This window comes from Lepidochelys olivacea (assembly GCF_965140295.1).
Source record: "Lepidochelys olivacea isolate rLepOli2 genome assembly, chromosome: 1".
Classification (NCBI taxonomy): domain Eukaryota; kingdom Metazoa; phylum Chordata; order Testudines; family Cheloniidae; genus Lepidochelys; species Lepidochelys olivacea.
In genome coordinates this window covers 45,140,881-45,161,152 of record NC_140411.1, presented here as the reverse complement: position 1 = coordinate 45,161,152, position 20,272 = coordinate 45,140,881, and the positions used below count along the sequence as shown (strand labels likewise).

General features: G+C 41.3%; 1 protein-coding gene and 1 long non-coding RNA gene across 4 annotated transcripts in view; one reads left to right on the top strand and one right to left on the bottom strand.

The window, feature by feature from the left end:
- The window catches only part of ATP8A2 (ATPase phospholipid transporting 8A2), a 690,440-nt gene that overhangs the window by 434,308 nt on the left and 235,860 nt on the right, over window positions 1-20,272 (top strand). For all 3 annotated transcript variants that reach the window (XM_084650563.1, XM_084650564.1, XM_084650565.1), the window contains exon 27: window positions 10,483-10,593. In XM_084650563.1, the coding sequence (XP_084506689.1) occupies window positions 10,483-10,593 (111 nt within the window). The remainder of the gene's footprint in view (window positions 1-10,482; window positions 10,594-20,272) is intronic.
- The window catches only part of LOC311532273, a 64,729-nt gene that overhangs the window by 6,430 nt on the left and 38,027 nt on the right, over window positions 1-20,272 (bottom strand). The window lies entirely within an intron of this gene.

The window sequence follows — 20,272 nt, the reverse complement described above, 5'->3', positions numbered from 1 at the left end:
GTCCGACAATCTAGCCAGCTTTCTACCCACCTTATAGTGCATTCATCCAGCCCATACTACTTTAACTTGCTGACAAGAATACTATGGGAGACCGTGTCAAAAGCTTTGCTAAAGTCAAGAAACAATACATCCACTGCTTTCCCTTCATCCACAGAACCAGTAATCTCATCATAAAAGGCGATTAGATTAGTCAGGCATGACCTTCCCTTGGTCAATCCATGCTGGCTGTTCCTGATCACTTTCCTCTCATGCAAGTGCATCAGGATTGATTCTTTCAGGACCTGCTCCATGATTTTTCCAGGGACTGAGGTGAGGCTGACTGGCCTGTAGTTCCCAGGATCCTCCTTCTTCCCTTTTTTAAAGATTGGCACTACATTAGCCTTTTTCCAGTCATCCTGGACTTCCCCGGTTCGCCACGAGTTTTCAAAGATAATGGCCAATGGCTCTGCAATCACAGCTGCCAATTCCTTCAGCACTCTCGGATGCAACTCGTCCGGCCCCATGGACTTGTGCACGTCCAGCTTTTCTAAATAGTCCCTAACCACCTCTATCTCCACAGAGGGCTGGCCATCTCTTCCCCATTTTGTGATGCCCAGCGCAGCAGTCTGGGAGCTGACCTTGTTAGTGAAAACAGAGGCAAAAAAAGCATTGAGTACATTAGCTTTTTCCACATCCTCTGTCACTAGGTTGCCTCCCTCATTCATTAAGGGGCCCACACTTTCCTTGGCTTTCTTCTTGTTGCCAACATACCCAAAGAAACCCTTCTTGTTACTCTTGACATCTCTCGCTAGCTGCAGCTCCAGGTGCGATTTGGCCCTCCTGATATCATTCCTACATGCTCTGATATCATTCCTACATCCCCGAGCAATATTTTTATACTCTTCCCTGGTCATATGTCCAACTTTACACTTCTTGTAAGCTTCTTTTTTATGTTTAAGATCCGCTAGGATTTCACCATTAAGCCAAGCTGGTCGCCTGCCATATTTACTATTCTTTCGACTCATTGGGATGGTTTGTCCCTGTAACCTCAACAGGGATTCCTTGAAATACAGCCAGCTCTCCTGGACTCCTTTCCCCTTCATGTTAGTCCCCCAGGGGATCCTGGCCATGCGTTCCCTGAGGGAGTCGAAGTCTGCTTTCCTGAAGTCCAGGGTCCGTATCCTGCTGCTTACCTTTCTTCCCTGCGTCAGGATCCTGAACTCAACCAACTCAAGGTCACTGCCTCCCAGATTCCCATCCACTTTTGCTTCCCTCACTAATTCTACCCGGTTTGTGAGCAGCAGGTCAAGAAAAGCACCCCCCCTAGTTGGCTCCTCTAGCACTTGCGCCAGGAAATTGTCCCCTACGCTTTCCAAAAACTTCCTGGATTGTCTATGCACCGCTGTATTGCTCTCCCAGCAGATATCAGGAAAATTAAAGTCACCCATGAGAATCAGGGCATGCGATCTAGTAGCTTCCGTGAGCTGCCGGAAGAAAGCCTCATCTACCTCATCCCCCTGGTCCGGTGGTCTATAGCAGACTCCCACGACTACATCACTCTTGTTGCACACACTTCTAAACTTAATCCAGAGACACTCAGGTTTTTCTACAGTTTCGTACCGGAGCTCTGAGCAGTCATACTGCTCCCTTATATACAGTGCTACTCCCCCACCTTTTCTGCCCTGCCTGTCCTTCCTGAACAGTTTATAACCATCCATGACAGTACTCCAGTCATGTGAGTTATCCCACCAAGTCTCTGTTATTCCAATCACGTCATAGTTCCTTGACATCACCAGGACCTCCAGTTCTCCCTGCTTGTTTCCAAGGCTTTGTGCATTTGTATATAAGCACTTGAGATAACCTGCTGATTGCCCCTCATTCTCAGTATGAGGCAGGAGCCCTCCCCTCACAGACATTCCTGCCTGAGCTTCCTCCCGGCATCCCGCTTTCCCACTTACCTCAGGGGTTTGGTCTCCTTCCCCCGGTGAACCTAGTTTAAAGCCCTCCTCACTAGGTTAGCCAGCCTGCTGGCAAAGAAGCTCTTCCCTCTCTTCGTAAGATGGTGCCCGTCTCTGCCCAGCACTCCTCCTTCATGGAACACCATCCCATGGTCAAAGAATCCAAAGCCTTCTCTCCGACACCACCTGCGTAGCCATTCATTGACTTCCATGATTCGACGGTCCCTACCCAGGCCTTTTCCTTCCACGGGGAGGATGGACGAGAACACCACTTGCGCCTCCAACTCCTTTATCCTTCTTCCCAGAGCCACGTAGTCTGCAGTGATCCGCTCAAGGTCATTCTTGGCAGTATCATTGGTGCCCACGTGGAGAAGCAGGAAGGGGTAGCGATCTGAGGGCTTGATGAGTCTCGGCAGTCTCTCCATCACATCGCGAATCTTAGCCCCTGGCAAGCAGCAGACTTCTCGGTTTTCCTGGTCAGGGCGGCAGATAGATGACTCAGTCCCCCGGAGGAGAGAGTCCCCGACCACCACCACCCGCCTTCTCCTCTTGGGAGTGGTGGTCATGGAACCCCCAACCTCAGGACATCGCATCTCATGCCTTCCAACCAGCAGAGTCTCCTTCTGCTTTCTCGCCCCAGACATATCATCTGGTCCACTCTCCGCAACGGTACCTGTGGAGAGAACATGAAAGCGGTTAGTTACCTGTGTCTGTGTTACTGGAACCCGGACATTCCGCTTACCTCTTCTGGAGGTCACATGTTGCCAAGCTTCTTCACTGGCCTCTTGGCTCCTCTGTGCAACCTGCTCTATATCTTTAGAGCTTTGTGCCCCTAGAAGCCTATCCTGAGTTTTGTCCAGAAAATCCTCAGTTTCTCGTATGCAATGCAGGGTCGTTATCTGTTGCTCCAGACCTTCAATCTTCTCTTCCAATATGGAGACCAGCTTGGTAGATGTGCAAGTGAACGAGCCTCTGATAGTGTGGCTGATGTGATTAGGTCCTATGATGGTGTCCCTTGAATAGATATGTGGACAGAGTTGGCAACGGACTTTGTTGCAAGGATAGGTTCCTGGGTTAGTGTTTTCGTTGTGTGGTGTATGGTTGCTGGTGAGTATTTGCTTCAGGTTGTGGGGGCTGTCTGTAAGCAAGGACTGGCCTGTCTCCGAAGATCTGTGAGAGTGAGGGATTGTCCTTCAGGATAGGTTGTAGATCCTTGATGCGTTGGAGAGGTTTTAGTTGGGGGCTGAAGGTGACGGCTAGTGGCATTCTGTTACTTTCTTTGTTTGGGCCTGTCCCTCAGTAGGTGACTTTACAGACCAAAGTCGCAATTATTCAACAACAAAACTTCAAAAACAGACTCCACCAAGAAATAGCAGAACTGGAATTAATCTGCAAACTGGACACCATTAAATTAGGCTTGAATAAAGACTGGGAGTGGATGAGTCATTACACAAACTAAAACTATTTCCCCATGCTAATTTCCCCCCTACTGTTACTCACAGCTTCTTGTCAGCTGTTTGAAATGGGCCATCCTGATCATCACTACAAAAGTTTTTTTTCTCTTGCTAATAGCCCACCTTAATCGATAGGTCTGTTAAGTGTTGGTATGGCAACCCCCATTTTTTCATGTTGTCTGTATATAATTATATCTATATCTATATATCTTCCTACTGTATTTTCCACTGCATGCATCTGATGAAGTGGGCTTTAGCCCATGAAAGCTTATGCTCAAATAAATTTGTTAGTCTCTAAAGTGCCACAAGTACTCCTCATTCTACAGACTAACACGGCTACCACTCTGAAACCTGTAATTTATTTTAAATATTTTTGGATGTTTACTACATTTTCCAATATATTAATTTCAATTACAACAGAGAATGCAAAATGTACAATGCTCACTTTATATTTATTTTTATTACAAATATTTGCACTGTAAAAAAACAAAAATTGTATGTTTCAGTGCACCTCATCGAAGTACTGTAGTGCAATCTCTTTATCATGAAAGTTGAACTTACAATGTAGAATTATGTACAAAAAAAATTGCTTTCAAAAATAAAACAATGTGAAACTTTAGAGCCTACAATTCCACTCAGTCCTACTTCTCTGTCAGCCAATCACTCAGACAAACAAGGTTGGTTACAATTTGCAGGAGATAATGCTGCCTGCTTCTTGTTTACAATATCACCTAAAAGTGAGCACAGGCGTTTGCATGGCACTGTTGGAGCTGGCGTTGCAAATATTTATGTGCCAGATGAGCTAAAGATTCATATGTCCCTTCATTTTTCAACCACCATTCAAGAGGACATGCTTCCATGCTGATGATGGGTTCTGCTTGATAACTATCCAAAGCAGTGAGGTCTGATGCATGTTCATTTTCATCTTCTGAGTCAGATGCCACCAGCAGAAGGTTGATTTTCTTTTTGGGTGGTTTGGGTTCTGAAGTTTCCACAGCAGAGTGTTCCTCTTTTTAAGACTTCTGAAAACATGCTCCACACCTCATCCCTTTCAGATTTTGGAAGGCACTTCAGATTCTTAAACCTTGAGTCGAGTGCCGTGCTATTTTTAGAAATCTCACCGTGGTACCTTCTTTGCGTTTTGTCAAATCTGCTGTGAAAGTGTTCTTAAAACAAAACAGGTGCTGGGTCATCCTCTGAGATTGCTATAACATGAAATATATGCAGAATGTGGGTAAAACAGAGCAGGAGACATGCAATTCTCCCCCCAAGGAGTACAGTTACAAGTTTAATTGACGCATTATTTTTTTAACAAGCATGATAAGCATGGAAGCATGTCCTCTGGAATGGTGGCTGAAGCATGAAGGGGCATACGAATATTTAGCATATCTGGCATTTAAATACCTTGCAACACCGGCTACAACAGTGCCATGTGAATGCCTGTTCTCACTTTCAAGTGACTTTGTAAATAAGAAGCAGGCAGCAGTATCTGCCCGGGGAGGGATAGCTCAGTGGTTTGAGCATTGGCCTGCTAAACCCAGGGTTGTGAGTTCAATCCTTGAGGGGGCCATTTAGGGATCTGGGGCAAAAAAAAATGGGGATTGTGCCTGTTTTGAACAGGGGGTTGGACTAGATGATCTCCTGAGGTCCCTTCCAACTCTAATAGTCTATGAGTCTATCTCCCATCAATGTAAACAAACTTGTTTGTCTTAGCGATTAGCAGAATAAGAAATAGGACTGAGTGGACTTGTAGGCTCTAAAGTTTTACACTGTTTTGTTTTTGAATGTAGTTATGTGACCAAAAAAAATCTGCATTTGTAAGTTACACTTTCACGATAAAGAGATTGCACTTCAGTACTTGTATGAGGTGAATTGAAACATACTAATTTTTTTGTTTATCATTTTTACAGAACATATATTTAATCAAAAATAATAATATAAAGTGAGCACTGTGCACTTTGTATTCTGTGTTGTAATTGAAATAATATTGAAAATGTAGAAAAAATCCAAAAATATTTAATACATTTCAATTGGTATTCTATTGTTATAAGTGCGATTCATTTTTGTGACTTAATTGCGTGAGTTAACTGTGATTAATTGACAGTCCTAGTTATAGTTAATGCTTTTATTTAAGTTGCTGGCACCAATAACATGCAGTTTTAATTTTGGAAACAAAATTTAAAATAATATGGAACTGTTCGTTTTGGAGGGGAGAAGTGTGTTTTTATTAACCTGAAAGATTACAGTATATTGCTGTGTTATGGTGAATCAAATTTGTGTTGTGTGCTGATTAGTAAAATAAGATGGACTTATTTGCAATAGGAGAAATACTAGGCTAAAATAACACTAAATAGTTTTCAAAAGGAAAACTTGGGCTTCATATGGTATATTCTCCCTCAATGCAGACATATATGGTAACAACTTTAGTGGGAATTATATGCATGCCTTGAATGGAGAATGTTCTTCGGAGTAATTTAAGTAGGCCACTGTAATGTAGTATCTTGTACCCAAATGATACTTCCAATCCAGTGATTCCAGAAGTGGGCAGACATGGAAAAATAAAGCTCTATATAAAGACTTACTAACGATTCCACAAGGAATCATATAATGAACTAAACAAATAAAAAGGAAGTTTGCCTCTGACCCAGTGCCCCAAAGAATAACTTCCATTCATACAGAGAGTATGTTTGCATCATCTTTTTTTTAAATGTTATTGTCTCCATGATTCATTTTCAAAGTATTCCTAAACCAAAATACTGAAGTTCTTTACATGGTTCTAAAACTTAATAAAGCTTTTTATTGAGAAAAGATACTTTTTATCCAGAGGCGGAATCTGGAGTGTCTAGGGACCATTGCTTTTTTGAATGCTTTAAAGGGGAAAATTGCTCAGGGAAATTCTTCCTTTAAAATAAATGTTGGGTTCATGGTTCAGTTTTGTTCCTGGGGAAGCCTGGGTTGTATTCTAGATGTTTTCTTTTTCCTAAATTTCATCAGTTGTATTAAATAATGAATACTGGTACTCTAAAAACACCTTTTTATTTGGTAGTGCATCTCTCATTTTTAGATCAAGACTGGATATCTTTCTAGAAGATGCATTATAGTTCAAACAGAAGCCATGGTATGATGCACAAATTGCTGGGAGAAGATCTATGGCCTGTTTTTTATGCAGGAGGTCAAAGTAGATGATCATAATGGTCATAGAATCATAGAATATCAGAGTTGGAAGGGACCTCAGGAAGTCATCTAGTCCAACCCCCTGCCCAGAGCAGGACCAATCCCCAACTAAATCATCCCAGCCAGGGCTTTGTCAAGCCTGACCTTAAAAACTTCTAAGGAAGGGGATTCCACCATCCTCCCTAGGTAACGCATTCCAGTGTTTCATCACCCTCCTAGTGAAAAAGTTTTTCCTAATATCCAACCTAAATCTCCCCCACTGCAACTTGAGACCATTACTCCTTGTCCTGTCATCTGCTATCACTGAGAATAGTCTAGATCTCTTTGAATCCACCTTTCAGGTAGTTAAAAGCAGCTATCAAATCCCCCCTCATTCTTCTCTTCTGCAGGCTAAACAATCCCAGTTCCCTCAGCCTCTCCTCATAAGTCATGTGTTCCAGACCCATAATCATTTTTGTTGCCCTTCGCTGGACTCTCTCCAATTTCTCCACATCCTTCTTGTAGTGTGGGGCCCAAAACTGGACACACTACTCCAGACGAGGCCTCACCAATGTCGAATAGAGGGGAAGGATCACGTCCCTCGATCTGCTCGCTATGCCCCTACTTATACAGCCCAAAATGCCATTGGCCTTCTTCGCAACAAGGGCACACTGTTGACTCATATCCAGCTTCTCGTCCACTGTCACCCCTAGGTCCTTCTCTGCAGAACTGCTGCCTAGCCATTCGGTCCCTAGTCTGTAGCGGTGCATTGGATTCTTCCGTCCTAAGTGCAGGACTCTGCACTTGTCCTTGTTGAACCTCATCAGATTTCTTTTGGCCCAATCTTCCAATTTGTCTAGGTCCCTCTGTATCCTATCCCTACCCTCCAGCATACCCTCCCAGTTTAGTGTCATCCGCAAATTTGCTGAGGGTGCAATCCACACCATCCTCCATATCATTAATGAAGATATTGAACAAAACCGGCCCCAGGACCGACCCTTGGGGCACTCCGCTAGATACCGGCTGCCAACCAGACATGGAGCCATTGATTACTACCCGTTGAGCCCGACAATCTAGCCAACTTTCTACCCACCTTGTAGTGCATCCATCCAGCCCATACTTCTGTCACTTGCTGACAAGAATACTGTAGGAGACCGTGTCAAAAGCTTTGCTAAAGTCAAGGAATAACACGTCCACTGCTTTCCCTTCATCCACAGAACCAGTTATCTCATCACAGAAGGCAATTAGATTAGTCAGGCATGACTTGCCCTTGGTGAATCCATGCTGACTGTTCCTGATCACTTTCTTCTCCTCTGAGTGCTTCAGAATTGATTCCTTGAGGACCTGCTCCATGATTTTTCCAGGTACTGAGGTGAGGCTGACTGGCCTGTAGTTCCCATGGTCCTCCTCCTTCCCTTTTTTAAAGATTGGCACTACATTAGCCTTTTTGTCTAGGCTTCTGGGACTTCCCCCGATCGCCATTAGTTTTCAAAGATAATGGCCAATGGCTCTGCAATCACATCCGCCAACTCCTTTAGCACTCTCGGATGCAACGCATCCAGCCCCATGGACTTGTGCACGTCCAGCTTTTCTAAATAGTCCCGAACCACTTCTTTCTTCACAGAGGGCTGGCCACCTCCTCCCCATGCTGTGCTGCCCAGTGCAGTAGTCTGGGAGCTGACCTTGTTCATGAAGACAGAGGCAAAAAAAGCATTGAGTACATGAGCTTTTTCCACATCCTCTGTCACTAGGTTGCCTCCCTCATTCAGTAAGGGGCCCACACTTTCCTTGACTTTCTTCTTGTTGCCAACATACCTGAAGAAACCCTTCTTGTTACTCTTAACATCTCTCGCTTGCTGCAACTCCAGGTGTGATTTAGCCTTCCTGATTTCATTCCTACATGCCAGAGCAATATTTTTATACTCATCCCTGGTCATTTGTCCAATCTTCCACTTCTTGTAAGCCTCTTTTTTGTGTTTAAGATCAGCAAGGATTTCACTGTTAAGCCAAGCTGATCGCCTGCCATATTTACTATTCTTTCAACACATTGGGATGGTTTGTCCCTGTAATCACAATAAGGATTCTTTAAAATACAGCCAGCTCTCCTGGACTCCTTTCCCCCTACTGTTATTCTCCCAGGGGATCCTGCCCATCAGGATCCCTTTTGGCCTTACAATTTATAAATCTCCTGGCACCTACGTATGCTCTGTATGTCACTTATTATTAGACCCCCTCTTCCTGCAAACACTTACTCATGTAAGTAACTCAATGCATGTCAGTAGCTCCACTGAGCTCTGTTAAAATAAAACATGGCTCTGTTTCGTTTAATTCCTTGTCACTGCTCAGTGGGACAACTCACGTGTATTTAAAGTATCAGAACCTTATTCTTTCTGGGTTGCATCATTTCCTCAGCTCTTTTAGGTAGCACTTTTGCATTTTCTTGAGAGATTACAAACCCAGTGAGTAGCATTATAGTAACTAAATGATTGTTAAAATCGTATGAGTTATGGCACACCATTTGTGCAGTTTTTCCTCTTTGGGTTATTCTACAGTATATCAATGGAATACATGCCAGCCTTGCTGGAGTTTACACTATATGTCTCACTGTCAAAGGATGAATCTCGGGAAGCATTAAAATTGTGGCAGGACTGAAGAGAGAGGGTATGTTGGTAGGTAGTTAATGGGTTAGTACGTTTATTAGCCATTCACTTTTGATTATCTACTTTCCAATCCTGATGCAGGCTGGATAGAGACTGAATCCAAACTGAATTATAATGTGGTTTGCTTTGTTTTCTTTTATTTTGCTGAAATACCACCAGAGAGCCTGTTCTTGTAGTATTTGCAGCAAATGCATTAAGTGCTGGAGATCTTGGGAGACAGGCTATATATCATGACATTTCTAGCTCATGTTTGGAAATCCCAGAGTTTCAAATGGGCTTTGGATAAATAATAAATTTGAACCAGAATTTGAAACTTGAACTCCAAATCTTTTGAAGTGGCATATCACTAGCCCAGAAGTGGAAATGAGTAGTTTGGCATCCTTTTGGTTCCCAAAAACCACCACACAAAACGGTGAAATTCAGTTTTTCTCATGGGGGACCTGAGGCTGAACTAAAAGGAATGTAGCAAGTCACAAGTGGGTTCCTTGACAGAGCTCACACATTTCCTGCTGTGGGCTTGATCTCGCTCTCATTGAAGGCAGTGTGAGAAATCCCACTGAATTAAATAGGAGAAGAACTGAGTCATCTTTGTGGTTCAAACTAGTATTATTAGGCAGCAATTTCCATAAACATTAGATTCATTTACTAATTGGGTTTATTTAAGGGGGAAAAAGGAATATACAACTTGTTTTAGATGCTCGTATTGTGACCATATTTATTATTATCGAGTGAAATGTAAATGTTAATAAAAATGTATTTCTTCCCATCTTCTTTCAAAAGCTGCTAGTGTTGTTTTTTTTCTTTTGAGAACTCTTGCCTTTTCAGTCTCCATTTTAGCCCAGAACATTACTAATTACCACATTGCTCCTTTTAAAACACAGAGAAGAGCCTTGTACCACACACTTATTATTAAACCCTCAAACACAGTCATCTTCTCTTACCATGAAATAAGAGTTCACATTTATATTTAATCCAGTAGGCCCTATCATGTTAACTTTGCCTCATTTTGCTATCAGGATAGTAGTAATAATTGAAGGCTTCTTCCTGTTTAAAGCAAATGAGGACCAAATTTATGGAAACATGTTTAAAAGATTTATTCCAAAAAAGGAGTGTTTTGCTGTGATTTTTTAAAATGTTTTGTTTGTGGGTAATCTGTCAAAATTACTCTCATAGAAAGGAAGTTGGAATGGATTTAATAGCTGATCTAAACTTCATGTACTTTATATAGAGTTGTAAAATGTGAGACTATTTTACTTGTGTCCATTTTTCTTTTTCTAGTTTTCTTACTTGGAGAAACTATTATTAGTCCATGGAGCCTGGAGTTACAATCGAGTGACCAAATGCATTTTGTATTGCTTCTACAAGAATGTGGTCTTGTATATTATTGAGGTAAGAACAGTCAACAGAATAGGCTTTGGCAATGGCTAAATTGGTTTGGCAAACAGTAACAGTTGCAATTAGTAAATTAAAATTAAATTATTAACATTTAATAAAGAAATGAAAAAGAAATGATCTCTTCACATGACATGTATTCATTTTGTGGAGTTCACTGCCAGAAGATGTCACAGTGAAGCTGGATTTTAAAAGAGGTTGGATACATTTATGTCCTTTAGTACTATGTGTAGTTATGCCTGTTAAGATGATGGGAGAAATCAAATATCCTGTTTCAGGGTGTAAACTGATTGTAGCAATGGTCAGGAATGCACATTATTGCACATTTGGCCATGTATATCATGAGTATACCAGATTTGATGGATCAATCATCTGATCTGATATGGCAAATTCTATGTTGTTGAACCAGTGCTTAAAATCTATTTTAAAAAAATAGTTGAAGGTTTTTCTTCATTCTTTCCAATAAATAGATGCTAAGAGGGAGGGATAATAAACAACAAAATGAGAACCTTATAATTAGCCAGACACTTAGAGTAGATTACAGGAGACAGTAGGTCAGAAATGTTTTACTGTTCAATAAATCATACCATGGTCGGTGTACATATCTGACTCCCTCAGGGTCTGATCATCATTTATGCATGTGTTATTCTCATGGAGAACAGGAGTTCTCAGCTAACATGTTCCATTTTTTCTTAAATGTATCTGAATGACCTCTGCTTTTTGGAGTTTATCATTTCCAGTACAGTTCAAAGTCTGTTTACTACATGTGGACAGCTACCATAGTATTGAAGAGTCAAACTGTCATTTCCAACTGCTTCTATGTCAGTAGTGCATTCAGCCCACCAGCACCACAGTACTCTCTTTTGGTGTGTGAGCGTAGCATAGCTAAGAGTGATATACAGCAATTTCAGTTTTGCAGAATAGTATGGAGAGACACTAGTTTCTCCTAAAACAACAAGGAGTCCTTGTGGCACCTTAGAGACTAACAAATTTGTTTGGGTTAAGATTATAAATTCTCCTTCATTATAAGAGAGAGATTCTGATTGTCCTGTCTTTGCCAAAACTTAAATCCATGTACCTGATATTTCACAGACATGGTCTTATCATAATGTAGAAATTTTTGTAAAATTTTCAGACAAGGCATTTAGGAGATGGCAGGGTTCTGGCATGACCGGATCTCACTCATTGAATATTTTTCTAGCCAGTTTTTTGGCTCATAATTACAAAACCGTTTTCAATAAGAGGATCTAAGTGTTGCTGGAGATGAGAATAATTATATTCATTAGTGCTGAAGCAAAATATGAATTATTAATGGGACATTGCCATTTTTTTTTTAAAATAGGTATTTTTTCCCCTCTCTCTTTTTTGGAATACCCTTAGCAGCTTCACAATTACTTTTCTTTCTCTAGGAGTTCTATTTCCATTTCATGGACTTTTTAAAAAAAACAACTGTTTCTTATAGATTATTGTGTAATATGGCTCTGCTTCAATAATTACTTGTTACAGATAATAAAAATATTGTATAATAATACTATAGGGCTAAATTATAACTCCCCACATGTGAAAAAGCTACTCATGGAAGGGCTAAAGATTGGTGAAGAACTGTGTGACCTCAAGCCTTAGGTGTTTCTGTTAAATCATCTTGTTGTGGGGAGGGATCTTCCTAACCATAAGTAAAGCTAAGATCTAGTCATGTGTATTTTTAGTAAAAGGCATGGACAGGTCACCAGGCAGTAAAAAAAATGTCATGACCCCTGACCTGTTCTTGACTTCTACTATAAATACCCCTGATTAAATCTTAGGTGCTCTGGGGGACTTCGGGGATGCTGCTGGTGTTCCGGGCCCGAGGGCTCCAGGCATCGCTGGTGCTCAGGGGTGGGCATGGGGCACTGCTGGTGCTCTGGGGAGTGATGGCCCACGGGGCGCTCCAGGGTGGGGGGAGGTTGGGGCTGCTCGGGCGGCCCTGGGGTCAGCCACACTGGCTGCTACAGAAGTCACTGAGGCCCCAGAATCCATGATTTCTGTGACCTCCATGACAGACTCACAGCCTTAACCATAAGATGTCCTGAGATGTTTAAAATGCGTGTGTACTCTGAAAGTGCTCTGTGTAAAGATGGCCTCTTCTTTCTAGCCTCCTCTGCTTCCTTTGGGTATTCAGAGTCCTGTCTGCTTGCTTCACTGACAAATTAACTTTCACTCCTTTTTGGTTCTGTTGGCACTGCAGAGCCAATACGGCTAAGAATGAGCTGGATTCCATTCTGGCTAATGCATCTGCATAACAGAATTGTTAATGACAGTAGTTTCTGTTGTATGGCCAAATTATGCCCCCAGTTACACCTGTACATCTGCATTACATATCTGTAAGATTCACTCACAAGGAAGTTGCTGCTGGCAATGGGGTATAGGTGGAAGCAGAATTTGAAGCCCATGGGGTTGCACCTGTGTAACTAAGGGCAGGAACTGATCTACAGCATTGATACTAGTGATGATACCCAAGCTTGAGAGCACTCATTTTTGATTTTCAGCTGCCATGTTGAGTTTTCAGCATTGGCACTTTGGAAAAAAACTGTATTTATAAACTTCACAAAATTGACCTGGAAACTGTTGAGATACAACAAATATGGAACCCCAGGCTACTATCCCTGGAGTCACTTTCCAGACCACAATTAAACTTTTTGCTTTACACAAGGAAGATTGTGCCATTTTACATTTCTAGCGTGAGGCCTTTGAGTGCCATTCACTCTTTGTGTGGTGTGGTGATCATGGAAAAGAGAAGCTCCACCATGACACACAACCCACAGCTCGTGAGATTCCCACCTCCCTCTACAGTGGTGCACGCCCTTAAGTAGCTGCTGCAGTATTACTGTTTGTTCCCTGACACTCTGAACAAGCTTGGGCTTTACCTCCCACTGTCTGTTTTGACTTGCCACGTGCAGAGATATTTTTTTCTTTGACATCACAGTGAAACCAGAGTTTCTACCTGAATTACATTCCAAGCTAATTTTCAAAAGACTAAGTATTTGTAGAGTTGAACTGAAGAGCATGTCTGACAGAGTGACAGGGTTGTTAGTTATGGTTTTTCTACCATTATGTGTTTTATTTCACTGGAGGTTTAACACCTGAAGTCAGCTTTATGTAACTGAATTTCACAGGTCTGCAATGCTGAGTGTCATTGTAATTCTTTTTGTTCCTGTCTCCTCTTGTACAAGCCACAGAGTAGAAATAAGAGGTTGTTCTCAATGAGGAAGCCTGAGTACAGTCAGGCATGAAAGTCACAGAGAGCTTCAGTTAGGAGAGAAGTAAATATGGGTTAAACTAACAATGAAGAAATGTCTGAAGAACTTTGTTGTTGTCCTCTGCCCCCTTTCTCCAACATCTCTGGGTGCATGGATCATCATATAGCTCAAAACCAGTAGCAGATTTAAACATTGGTCCCAGAAATGTACCTAGTAAGAGCACCAGGAGAAATCTAGCAATATCCTCTCACACACTGTGACTTTCCACGCTTTTGTGATTGATTTTCCTCCAAGTGTTTGGAAAGGTATTCAAAAAACAAAATTCTGGGTCTAGATATCCAGAGCACTCACCATTTTTGTGCTGTAGGTGTTACTGGTACTAGAGTCTGCTGAGCTGACACTGGTCACACTTTTGTTCAGTGGGTGTGTGGTGGTATTTTTGTGAATGGGGGCGGGGCTGTGTGAAGTTATAAATACATGAGCTTGCTGTTTAGCTGCATTCATTGCTGCTGGAATGTATGCCCGTATTAAAACTGTCTCCTGTGACAAGAGGACTAAAATGTCGGAGCAGAACAGAGCCCTTAGATAAAAGAGAATGCAGGAAATCATCAAGAAAAAACTAAGTACTCGTACTCTGCAGATTTGGATTGGAGCCCATTTAATATTTGTGCTTTTTGTTTTTAAATGAAGTGAACTTTAATGCTTATGAAACTTCCAAGAATGACAGCCCGGGAAATTAGTCTTTTGGGCCTGATTCTCCTTTGCCCCAAGGCCCCTATGTGCCATTCTGGCACTATGAGGGTACCTTAAAGAAGATGTAAATGTAATTTTCACTCACTTAAGGCCCAGTTATGCTGCCAGTGCAGTGCAAAGAGACCCTTCTGGAAATGAGAATCCGGCTCTTTATCCAAGAGCAGGTTCAGCAAAATCAGCAGTGAAGTTTCCCTATTCTGCCAGGCACTGAACTGTGAGAGGGTAATTCTGTTTGTAAAGTGACCAAGATGGTAAGAGGAGCAGAACCCAAATAAAATGCCTTTTTGCCCGGTTCACTCCTAGACTCCTGTTGTCTGTCTGCAGGAGAAGATTATTTAAATCTTCACACTGTACTTCTATGCTGTCCCAGAATCACCCCTGAAACACTAAGTCAGCAAACAGACTCCACAGACAAATAGCTGGGCATCATTACAAGTCTCCATCCCATTCAGTTAGTTATTTACCTGGCTTTATACCAGCTGGTGAAATAAGAGATCTATTCAACAGATGAGAAACAGATATTTCACTACAGATGATATCAAGTCTCTGATGATATCAGAGCTATTGGAGAGAGAGAGAGAGAGAGAGAGAGAGATGATTTCAAATGTAAAAGGACACCAAAACCTCTTTCATGTCATGCTTAGAAGTCGAAACATGGCAAGATCAAAGAAGATACCAGAAATGCCAGGGAAAAGTTCAAACCATTTGGGAGTGATGCCTTGATCAGTATATGGAAGGCAGTGTCCAGGTTTATTACACAGGAAAGGAGTGCTGGTTCCTTCATTGGAACAAATTAGTTAAATTAGTACAATAAAGCCTACTGGCTCCAATTAAGGATCAAGGCCCTCTTGTACTAGGTACTGTACAACAAATAAAAATGATTGTGAGACCTCTGATGCAAGCACTATCTAGGACTGTGACAAGACTCAACAGGTGGAAGAAACTGAGAAGGGGGTACTGATGGGAGGATGAGGTGTCAGTAAGAGGAATGAGTTATAAATAGCAGTTTTCTCAGCTCACCATCTGCCTAGCCCTTGTCAGATGGCCAGGTTTTCTAGTCGTCATGACAGATCTAAATCTTAAGGTAAGATTTGACGGTGATGGCTTTATAGATTTTAATAGAGTTTTTTTCCTATATGTAAGGGCAGCAAGGGAGAAAGCGAACAAAGGTGCTAGAGGAGAATAAGGCACTAAGCCATCAGCCTCATGGTTTTCCCATTTGGAACTTAATTAAACCCTCAAAAAAAGTCTAAGTAAACTTATTACTGCTTAGATAAGCATACTTTTAAAAATGTGTTAGATTCAGGAGTCCCACAAGACTGGGTTATGAATAACATGTGAAGTCCTCCTTGTGACCACCATTTTGGACTTGTCCAATAGAACATGTAGCCTGAAACCACATTTGAAATAGTTAAAGCTCCATTTTGTTTTTAAAATGCTGTTTTTGATTCAAAAACACTTTAAAATGTTCATTTTTATCACAAGCAGCCCTAAGGATTTCATCCTTGAAATATAAAATGGCGGAAGGGATTCAGCGTATCCCCTAAGACACTACACAATACCCAAGTCTGACATTTTTCAGGTGGTAGGTGTCATAATTGAAGTTATAGGAAGTTGTTTTGTAACAAATGTTTCTAAATAATTCATCATTTTATCAGATATCCAAAATACAGATATGTTCAGGCTATGCAATTATAGGGCCAAACTTTCAAAATCGCTTAAAAACCTAGAGCTACACACAAGATATGCAGACAATTGAGTTCCTTATCATGATTGGGCATACACATTTGTTATTTACCCACACAAATAGCCAGTTAGGAAACTTAAGTTTGTATGTGCAAATACTCAGTCTTCATGTATACTTGTAGCAGCAGTTGTGCCTACTAGTTAGGCATAAATCTTATACACATACATTTTTGGGCTTTTGAAAATCTGGCCTTTAAATGTCTTCATATAGGTAAATGTCCATCTGTAGAAAAGAAGTTATTTTCAATGGATAGTTTCACTGAACAACTCCGTGTCATGGCTATATTAGTAAACATCCAAATAATATGAATCAGACTTTAACTAGAGCATTATATCCTCACAAAAAGTTCAGATACCGTGGTGATGGGTGCAGTATGAGAACCTAAGTAGATAAAATTCAGCAGTTTGTATTTTTATACCTTTTTTTAAAAAGTCCTTATTTCAGAGTTGTCCTTTTCTGTATGGAATTTCTTTTTATCAGCTTCATCCCCAGGAGTAACAGAAAATTTTTGCTGGAAGATCTAGGTCAGCATAAAATACAGCCAAACAAATAACCAGAAAATATGCATCGTATATACTCCAATTCAGTAAAACTATTAGTAATTATTATGGAGGCCGTAAAGCAGATCCTTAAAATGGCCTTCCAAATTGTTGTTTCAAATAAAACAAGATATGGTTTATGCATATCTCATCACCCTAATCCAAAAATGTCTAGGAAGTGACTGTACCCTTTGATTTTTTTCTTTCTTTGAAATGTATCCAAATTCCTCTTGAACCAGTGTACAAATGCTAGTTTCTATTACTGCTGCTGACAGTTTATTCTCTGTTGCAACCCCCCGTTGTGTAAAGAAATTGTTTGAATTGCTCTGAGGTTAGTCCCTTCTTCAACTTTAATCCATGATTGATTTCTTGTTTTTGGATTCCTAATTTAATATGTTAATCCCACAAGTTTGGAAGGAGTCAGTCACAAAGATAAATCCATACTATTTTTCCTTTCCTTGCAGTAATGTATGCTGCACATAAATCATTAGAGGAGAGTCCATCTTTATTAAAAGGGTTTGCCTCAAGTGCTAGATTTAACATTTTTCAAATGTTCAACCACAAATGATCAAACACAGACCTTTCTTGCTTGCTTGTTTGTTTCTTCTAAACATACTCTGGAATACATCCTAAAGATAGCATAGTTGTTAATTTTTCAACAAAGTACCATTATTATGAATGACAAATTAGGCTCCATGGCTAGGTCCCAAAATCTCTGAGTACCTCCCTAGTGCAACATCTGCAAGTAGCAGCGCGTATTGCAAAAGACTCTGGTGTAGGAAAGGATCTTTTTTTATTTTATTTGTGGGAGGTATTATGCCCGGAGCTAAAAGTTCCCTTAGATTTTTATACCTTAGTAGGACATGGTGAATATGACAAATACAAAGAGTGGGTCTCTGTGTGTGAAGTTTTTGTTCTGTTCTGTATGAAATGCTCCGATTCCCACATGGGGGCTAATAAGAAGAGAAAAATGTTGATGCTGTCCCGTTAAATTGGTGTTTTTCTTGTGTATGAAATATATGGGTATCAATTTCTTCAACTTTGGCTTTATCAAAGCAGGAATTCTGTATAGTAAATAAATACCCATCTCCAGTCTCTTATTAATCCTTGTCACCAATGGAAATGCATTTTAGTGTTGGAAGGGCATAATATATTATGGAGGCTAGAAAAGCTCTGATCATGAAGAATCATCCTGGAGAGATTAAGTGAAGCCCAGTGTTGTAGAAATGGTGTTTTTCTTTTGTTAAAAAATTATATCTGAAATTACAATGTTCTGATATGTGTGAACAGGAGATCAGAATCCGGCCTTGTGTGTGCAGCAAAAGTATTTTTTTTTAAATTTCAGGTCATATTATAACTGACTCCAACCCTGTTTTGTTTCCGGACACGACAAGTTATAGTTAATTTGAAGCTATTTTATTCTTTAGAATTATTTTTAAACAATTCAGTAATTTTTGCTTGTCTTCTTGTTTCAGTAAAAACAGAGCAGGAGATGGGAGAGTCTACTTTCCCTTACACTGGTGTCAATTCAGTGACATAGTGGAAATATAACAGTTTCAGATGAGAATCAGTTGCAAACTGTAAATTCATATCAACATTAGAACGTGTCAATAAGCCTGATCAGGGAATAACCTGTATTCAAGGAGTTCATGTTGAATTTAGGTACATACATCCTACTGCACCAAAGGGACTGTCATAGGATGGCCCTGCCTGGAGTGCCCTCCTGCGGCAGGTCGTGGCACGACAGGCACACCTGCCTCAGTTTCCCTTTTCAGAGTCCCCAGTCACTGCATGTAAGCTTATCCTCTAGTCCATCAACAGAGTTTATTACCAAAACATAGTTCAAATAGTCTCTAACAAAAGTCACAAACGTAGTCTATTTCCCACACCCACTGAATATAGTCGTGGACTCCTCCAGGTGCAGATTATGCAGTAAATTGGCCCACCTTGCCACCCTAACACTTTGGGGTCTTGTGGGGCGTGGACACCCCATCACACTCAGTGGAAACTGGTAAGCCAGCATGGGGAGGAACCTAGGCCAAACCGGCGCATGGTTGTGCCAACTCTGGTCAAATCATGGAGTAGCCTGTAGAGTCTTGTCCAGGACAAGAAGGTAGGTGCAGTGATGGATTCCTGAATTTACTTAGCATGTTAGACACTCTTTCTCCACTGATGCTTCCACTGTGTAAGGACATAATATTCGACTCCCTGGAGGCACTGATCATCTGTGCATGGTAAAAAGCCAGTAGCACGCTTGTCCAAGAGTGTATGAGCTGCTGTCACAAAGAGGTGTTGAGAGATCAGCCATGGTATCACCACACTCCACATCCACAGGAGTCCCTGGAGTAGGAGCAGACCTTTGAGTTGGTGAAGTGTTTGTTCCCTGTCTGAGAAGGGGGCATCAGTCATCCAGAGATGTAATAGGTTGGTTTCATCTGTTTGCAGTTCTCTTAGCAGACTTAACTGTAGTGGTATATTGTTGAAGATCTGGCAGAGCTATACGTGCTCGCACATATAGACTGGAAGTTGGTATATAGTAAAAACAGCCATTTATAATAAAAGTGGCTGAATTCAGCTCAGTATTGACAAGAGGAGTGTGGTGGCTGCACCCCTAGACCAGAGAGGTGTTCAGCTGGAGCAAACATCAGGGCACCAGTATAGATGTATGAACGACTGCTTCCCAGGAGGTCCCCGATAGTTTTGTATCAAGGTGGTACAGGAAGACCTCTTCATTGTCACGTGTTACCTGCCTGACCTGGATGTCAGGTTACAGTCGAGTTTTACTCCCAAGTAGGTGACAAGTGGATGGAATGGCAGTGGCCTTCGTTAGACACTGATGGGTTGATTGGCAAGATGATTATTTAGATGGAAAATAGTTGCCTCTATATTGGTATCGAGAATTAGTCATCATTGCTGGAAGTAAGTGGTCAAAGTATCCATGTCTTAGCGGAGATTCCCTTCAGTTCTGTGGAAGTTGTCATGACAGCAATACAGATGCCATCAGCATACACATGCTTCTTCGCTGGTCCTTGTGGAAGGCCCGTTGGGCACATGTTTAAGGCAACTCATTTTTCTCTCTGCCTTGCAGGATAAAACTTCGGTTACGAATAATTTCTTGGATGGACTGCACCATCAGTCTACAAGGCATAACTTGCAGCAGGTTGGCATGCCACATGGTGTCACAGGCTATTGTCAGGTCAATAAGGGTTGCCCCAATTTTCTTTCCTGACTAAAATGCATCTTCTGTGTCTTTTTAGCTGCTTATGCTGGTGCGGAACCAATATAGGTCCCTAGTTGCAGGTGACTATTCATGAAGTATTCCTACCTTTCTTTAATTTGATATAATCCAATCAACATTCTGAATTGTGTCTTGGAGTCCAGTCCTCAAAACATATTCACCC